General features: G+C 49.4%; 1 protein-coding gene across 1 annotated transcript; it reads right to left on the reverse strand.

Annotated features, from left to right (window-relative positions):
* Nucleotides 1-578: 578 nt before the first annotated feature.
* Nucleotides 579-7,533, reverse strand: LOC137912265 (inactive dipeptidyl peptidase 10-like; the record flags this gene model as incomplete). Its single annotated transcript, XM_068756615.1, has 20 exons — nucleotides 579-710; nucleotides 1,367-1,440; nucleotides 1,616-1,688; nucleotides 2,563-2,621; nucleotides 3,012-3,111; nucleotides 3,207-3,261; nucleotides 3,351-3,407; nucleotides 3,504-3,632; nucleotides 3,821-3,890; nucleotides 4,024-4,122; nucleotides 5,018-5,065; nucleotides 5,209-5,327; nucleotides 5,423-5,470; nucleotides 5,653-5,744; nucleotides 5,848-5,955; nucleotides 6,077-6,115; nucleotides 6,193-6,316; nucleotides 6,378-6,475; nucleotides 6,556-6,710; nucleotides 7,482-7,533. Coding segments are annotated over 20 exons (1,731 nt in total), but the record flags the coding sequence as incomplete, so codon positions are not given.
* Between the last annotated feature and the right edge of the window lies 1 nt (nucleotide 7,534).

The raw sequence follows: 7,534 nt of genomic DNA on the forward strand, positions 1-7,534 counted from the left end.
CGTATAGGTGAGGAGACTACAGCCTGCCTCCGCACTCGGCCCCTAAATGTTTAGGCACCCCGCCATCATCACACTTTTCCTACAAACTGACCCCGGCCCTCCATCAGAGAAGGAAAAAGTGATGTGGCCCTCACAGGAAAACGTTTGGGGACCCCTGCTTTAGAGGAATTCTTCCTTTAATATCCACTTCTTTTTTTTAAATGGATTTCTCACACTTTAAAGCACTTTGTACAAATAATAAATTATTAGAAGCACAGACACAAATCAAAAGCACACATCTGTTCCGCTCCACACAAGGACTTCCTTCCTGCTTCCTTGTGCAAGTTAAACCGCTCCGAAGAGAGATGACGAATGGATACGACAGCGACGGGCTGACATCGAATCAAACACTCTGATGCACGATGGACAGAGAAAGTGGCTTCTAAATAATCTACCAAAAAACTTGAGTTTTTTTTTTTTTTTTTACGGGATTTAACCAATAGCAGAATAACTCGCTTAGTTTTGCCGATAGAAAAGCGAAAAATTCTTTTCTGTCAAACGCTACAGGGTTGAGAACGAACCACGCGTCCCGTCACGTCTCACTCGTCGTCCCGCTGGTGGTCGAGTAACGACGACGCGTCGAGCAGGCACCCGCGAAAGTAGCCAATCAGGGAGTGAGCGAGCTGGATCCGGCTCCGCCTGGACAGGAAGTGCCCCTCGTCTGGGTAGATCTGTCAAGCGAGGCGAGAGAGAAAAGGTAGTTTGGGGGGGAGGGGGGGGGGGTGGGGGGAATATCTTTCAAGGCAATCTTTTTCTTCAGACGCCGGCGCCAGACAATCATTTTTGTGAAAATAAAAGAACTGATGCTCAGACATCGAGATCCATTCTTCATTTCAGGCACCGTTTAAAGCTCTCAAACCTCAACCGGCTCCTCGCACTCTCACACAGCGAACAAAGAAAAATAAAAAAAAGACCAAAAAACCCTTCTTTTTACGCGAGTTAAATTATTTTTCTTTTCTATATTCATGGCTTTCACCTGGACGCTCTAAAAGCGCGCTTTTATTCTTCAGCTGTGAAACAGGTAGAGAGAGAGAAAAAAAAAAAGTTATGCACGGTGAAAAAGCTTTATTGCCTCCGTTTATGTTAGCAGGATGACGCTAAATTTGATTAACCCATTTCAAAGGCGAGACGTTTGTAGTAACAGAAGCGGCATGTTAAATAGAATCAAAGTGAATTTTAGTTTGTGCTGCCGGTTATAATTACGGAAATGCAAATCGCTCCTCATCGTTTTTGGACGATGACAGCGGGAGATTTAATCACACCGGCCGGAATGCGATGATGAAATCTGACTCTTTAAGATGTCGTAAATGTCGACACGACTATTTACCTGCATCGTATAATTGGCTCCGATCTTGATCAAGTGTTTGATGAGCTCCGCCGAGTGCTGAAAGTGAACGTTCGCTGCGGAGGGAAACAAGACGTGCAAAATTTAGCGTCCCGGGGGGGCTTGACTCCACTCAGTCGTCAAAAGGTCGAGCTTTTAAATGCGCTGCGTATCTAACAAGCTCATTTCAAAAAGGACGCCCCCCCCCCCCCCACCCGCCTGATGAAGAGACTCCGCACGTGACGTTCGTACCGTCGGCGGTGCCGTGAGCCAGGAACAGAGTTCCTCCCTGCAGACCTCTCATGTTGGGCAGGACTTTGGACGCCTGGCGCAGAGAAAAAGACACAATCAGCCAGCTTCATTTTCAGCTAAGCATGTGGATAAAACTGGGGGGGGGTTGGGGGGGTGGGGTTATAAATCTTATCGTCTCGCTCTGGAAGAAAGTAAATAAAGATTAAATATTCATGAAGCATCTCATCATTAAATGGTTCAGGATAAACGCTATGAATTAGACGTGATGTTTAGCGGCGTCGGGGAGGGGGGGGGGCGCATGTTAGCGGGGGGGGGGGGGGGGGGGTGTATCTCGTCCGTTTGATCCCAGCTGGGATTGAAACAGGAAGATGGGCGAGCGATGATGTCCTGCTGATAACGTCTGATCACGTCGTTCCATATTCCCCCCCCCCCATCCTGTACTGCCGGAGTCACAAAAATAGCGTCCTCTGGCCCACATGTAGGCAACCCACTTAAGAGGGGAAAACACACTTTGACTGCAACCTTCCCTTAGAGGACAAGTGTGTCATTTCATTTTCCAGCCGCTGGCATTTTCCTATTTTGTGTGTGTTTTTGTTTTTTTGGCCCCGATTGCTGTCGAGAGAGAGAGATTGAAGATCCGCGGAAATGCTTGAGGCCAATTTTTCTATCTTTATTTATAAACCAATGGTTTGGTTTCCTGAAGCGTTTATTCAGACAGATGTGGCCTAATTTACAAAAGTGACCTCCACCTGGACAAAGAAAAGAGCTCGCGTGGGACGAAAAATTCTCCTGGCACATTCATTCCTCTCCCGTTTGACCTCTGACCTCCTCGGCGGAGGAAGCTTTTGTCTTCATTTCCTAACTCACTGCATCTGGATGCTTGAAAAGACGTGATTTGGGACATGAAAATAGTAAATTAAAGCAGCGAAAGATAAAAGCGAACTCACTTGATATTTGTTCTCGTCGGTCGAAGGCGAGCCGAGGAATCTCTCGGAGAAAGCGGAAGCTGGCGGAGACAAGAGGAAAGGAAAACAGCGCGAGTGCGTTTTACGGTCTTTGACGAACAAATCCTTCCCCTGCCTGCGCAGGAAGCAGAAGAGCTCTTCAGACCCTTAAACCGCAACCACATGCAGCCATAGAGGCTTTAACAGCCGCTCCCAGAAACAAAAAGGAAGCTCTTCGCTCTCAAATTCAATAAGATCAAACTCCCTAAAGCAGAACATGAGGATAATTAAAGTTCCATTGCTCAGACAATAACCCCCGTGTAGGATTAAAAAAAAAAAAAAAAAACATTGTGGCTGAAGGAATGATGAGAACTGGAGCCGCCGCAGCAGAAGTCATAAATAATTCCGTCCCCTGCGGTGGAGGTATAAGAACGCGCGATGCATCGCCGTACCGTACATGGACCAGTCGATGACGGGAGCCTGAGCCGCAGCGCATCGGATCAGCTTCTCCGTCAGCTTCAGCATCATCAGCGCGAGGTATCCGCCGTAGTCCTGCAGGGGGGGGGGGGGGGCAACAAGAGAATGAAGCCTCTCCACGCCACAGGAACGCGTTCGTCCGTTCAAACGTGCGTCACACACACACGCACCTCGCCGAAGACTCCTACGCGAGTGCGATCGACGAACGGTAGCTTCGCCAGGTACCTGAGGCGTAGAAAGTTTTTACGTCTCGCTCTGTCCGATTCACAGATAGTTCAAAAAAATTCAACCCTGAACCAGGAGGAGTCGCGTACCGCAGAGCTGCCACCTGGTCCTCCACGTCCACCGTGCCGAGCGTGTGCTGCAAAACCCTGCAGAGTGGCGAGGATGAGGATGAAGACGAGGAATGCTAAAAAAAAAAAAAAAAAAAAAAAAAAAAAGGGAAACATTTGAACAAGAGGAAGCACCTTTGACCTCTGAACCCCGACCCTCTGCCGTCGAGCCGAGCTACGATGACCTGCTCCGATTCCACCAGAACCCGGTCCCAGTCCAGCCCGAACTCCTCGGTCACCGCCTGATCGCCGGGGTAACCGCCGCTGCGGATACAAAATGAGTCGTTTATTATTACCGGTAATCACTTTTCATAGAATTTTTTCCGACATTTGATTTGAATTAAATATTTAGTTTAATCCTCAAACGGTTTGAAACGCGGTCCTGGCCGAGTCGAGTTCACAAGTGCTGCTGCTGGAAACGGAGAAGAAAAAAAAACAGTGAAAAGACTTGCATGACGAGGAGCAGGCCGTAGACGTAGGACTCGGAGAAGTCAGGAGGATAGACGAGCTTCAGAGGCAGCTCTGTTAGCGGGAGAGAAACATTAGCTGGAGGACGGGAGCTAACGCAGCGCCGCCCAGCTCCGTTATCTCCGGTTATTAAATCAACATTAAATCATCTCCGCAAACACAGCTGCTGGGCGCAGATCGCTCGTACCCAAGTCGTCGACGGAGATCATCCGGATTTCCGTCTGCATCGTCTTTTTGCTCGCCAGCGCCGACCGCAGGGGGAGGTTGTTCTCCAGGAGGAAGTAGGCTGTAAAAATGGAAAAGATCTGGTTAATTCATCGGTTTCTTTCTAACGGGGGGTGGGGGGGTTAAAACGTCCACCTGAGGGGAGTGATGGATGGGTTATTAGTCGCATTAGGCGAGCGGCCACTTTGGTGGAAATGCTGAAAATTGTCGGGACTGTCGGTGAGAAATCGTCGCATTGATTTTTACGCCACGAAGCACAAAATAAAGTGACCATCCAACCACTTAAATTAGCAAAGGGTGCAGGTAAGCAGTTTTATTGTTGGAGATTCCCGGAATGAGCGCCATTAATTTTCCACGCCGGTGGTGGTGGGGGGGGGGGGGGTATGACAACACCTTTTTGGGGTGTCAGGAAATGCAAATTGTCATATAAATCAAACGTCCTGTACTTTGAAATTTAAGTGTAGACTTCGGTGAAAATGTATCTTCTGCATGTCCCTGCTTCAGCGCGAAGGAAATGACTTTATTCAGATGTCTGTGCTCTCTTCTTCTTCTTCTTCTTCTTCTCTTTCTTCTGCTTCCCGCCGACCTCGAATTGAAAGGTGGCGCCGCGAGTTCACGCAGACAAAGACAAGACTTCACATAAAATATTCAGCACTTCACCACTGCACTGATCCATAAGAACTCGTGGCTAACCTGTCTTTCAAGCACACAAAGGATTATTCCCCATCTGATAAATAATAGAGGAGGTAAATTGCGCCAAAATAAAAGCATAAAACATGTAGAAATGCATACGTTTGCAGAGTTCGGCAAAGGCCAGCAGCTGCTGAAGCTTCCACGGCAACGAGATAACGGTGCAAATGTGTTCCTTTTCAGAGCAGAGAAAAGGAACGGAACGCACGTCCGTCAGCCGGTTTAATGCGAAGCGAAATACTCTAATAGTGAAAAAAAATACTCACAATCCACATCGTCTAAACTGAGAAGGAGCACGGCGGGAACTCCGGGACCTGAAAGGGGGAATTTAAGTTTTCCTGAATGCAAATAGAGCTAAACTCCTGTCTTAACCCTCCGAGGTTTTGTTTCTGAGGGTTTATATATTTTTTTATTAAACTAACATTACTCCCGTCCTCTCTTTGACCGCCCCGCTCACCTTTGCAACGCAGAATGGCCTTCTGCGCGTCAGGGCTGACGTCGGCGTCGAAGAACGAACACTCCTCCTTCAGTCCGCAGGTGAGGCATCGCCGTGGAAACAGGCCGAGCGTGGAAACGCTTTTTGTGAGAGAGAAAGGAGTGTTAACTCTGGAAAAGGATGTGGCGTAAATCATGAAAGAAGATCGTGGTGTGCGTTTTTTTTTTTTTTTTACCTGTATAAATGTCTGTGCTGTGCAGAGAATTCTGTGCTCAGAAAGTATCTGTGGGGGGGGGAGCTAAATTAATGTTTTCACAGAGAACAAAGCTTTTATTTTGCTGAAAATCTGCAGCTCCTCCAGTATTTTCCATTTTCAAACACGACGGCACGGAAGCGGTAACGATAGAAAAGAGGAAGAGCTCCCTTTTCATTCTTTGCGTTTGGCGGGAGACGGAAAAAACTCACATGACGTCGCCGCTTTCGTCGTAAGCCACCATTTCCGTCACCTCCCAGTCCCCCGACGTCAAATGTCGGACCTCGTCTTGGTCGCCGCGCGGCTGAAAGAGGATCAGTTTGGAGACTTTCGGCACTGAGAGAAGAAGGAGGAGGAGGAGGAGGAGGAGGAGGAGGAGGAGGGAGGAGGGAGGAGGGAGGAGGCACCTTTCTGGTGAACATCGTGATGTGGTGGAACTCTCCTTGACCTCCTTGCTTCACCGGCACGGTGAGGAAAAACTTGCTCCCGTCCTTGGAGAACAGCGGCGCCTCTCTCTGCAGACGCAAACGCACTTCATGCACGACAGGGCCTCCGCCGCACGCCTCCCTCAGTAACGGGAAAAAAACGCAGGGTGGCGCAGCGTGCGGCGGAGGCGGCGGTCGCATTCAGCGTTACCTGTCTGGAGAGATGCGTTTCTGAAGAGTCCGCGTGTCTCTGAATAAAATAGGAGCCAGTTATTTTACACAGTCATGTTTACTTCTGCCCCCTGTTCAATAAACAAACACACGCACCTGAAGACAGACCCCTATGGTGGCGTCGCACAGCGTCAGCAGCGATGCATTCTGGGGGCGATTGAGCCACCTCACCGCCAGGTGAGTATTACTGATCCATTTCACCATGGTGATGTAGAAATCCCTGCAGGGAGGAGGATCACACCTTTGTGTTGTGTGCGTGTGTGTGTGTGTGTGTGCGTTACCTGAGGCGGAGCCAATCAGGAGGCTGCAGCTCCTGAGTGTGCGTCGCCCCGAACAGGTTGACCACGGACAAACGGACGGCGGGGTTGGCTTGACCGGCCTGAAGGGGGAGGAAGCGCGAAATCGAGTCGTCTACGGGAGAGACGCAATTCCCGTAACGCAGCCGGTTCAGACCGTTACCATGGGATACGGGTACTGGAGGCCCCTTGGGTAGGTTTTTCCCGTAAACCGGGGCAGAACCATGTTGGGCACCAGGGAGTCGTTGATGGCGAGGAAGGCCAGTTTCTCCCCGTCGGGCGACCACCAGTGAGCCAGATGCGAGCGCAGAATCTCCTCTGTGCAGAAAAGCACACGAACGACAGCATGAGCGCCGCGGTTACGGCCTTCCTGTCATGCTAACAGGCTAATAAGACATCTTTTCGATGTCCTACACGAGGCTAGATCCATTTTAGAAATGGTTCAGACGCCCTTAAAATACTTTATCTCGTCCTTGGGAGTCTCCTTATTTATCCTTTATTCTACTTTTCTCCTTCAATATAAAACAAACCAAAGTTAATGTAAAACACACAGAAATGATTTCTTCACCCCCCCCCCCCCCACCCATCTGCCTCCCCGTGTTTGCGCTTCGCTCCGTGCAAACGGCGCACGCCATCAGCCACATCACCGAATTTGTTTACACGGGACTTAATGGATCGTGGCGGCGCGTTGTTGATTCTTCATCGCCATTCTGCTCGGTTCCTCTCGTCTGCTCAGCTGCGGGTTTTAATGCGAAAGGAAAATCTTTGAAAACTCTTTAAACAGCTGGATTTCACCGCTGTGCCGCGTTCCCCCCCCCCCCCCCCCCACCGTGCCTTCTGGCGGGTGACGTTTTCCCAACTGGAGCCCGGAGCGCTCAGCCGGAAATTTATAAACTCGCTCGGCAGCATAAATCGTGTCGCGTTTGCGCTCATTTGCAAAAAGGGATGATGAAGAGTCGCGGGGATCCCATTACCCATGATTGTGTTGTAAATACGGACGCCTGCTTCTGAGAAATATGTTTGTTTTGCTTCTAAATATTCATGGGTAAATAAATTAAAAACAGGGGACACACACACACACACACACACCTTCATACAACCAGTCCGACAGCCCGTTGAAGAAGACTCCCTCCATCCCAGAG

The sequence above is a fragment of the Brachionichthys hirsutus genome, chromosome 24 (assembly GCF_040956055.1).
Source record: "Brachionichthys hirsutus isolate HB-005 chromosome 24, CSIRO-AGI_Bhir_v1, whole genome shotgun sequence".
NCBI lineage: Eukaryota > Metazoa > Chordata > Actinopteri > Lophiiformes > Brachionichthyidae > Brachionichthys > Brachionichthys hirsutus.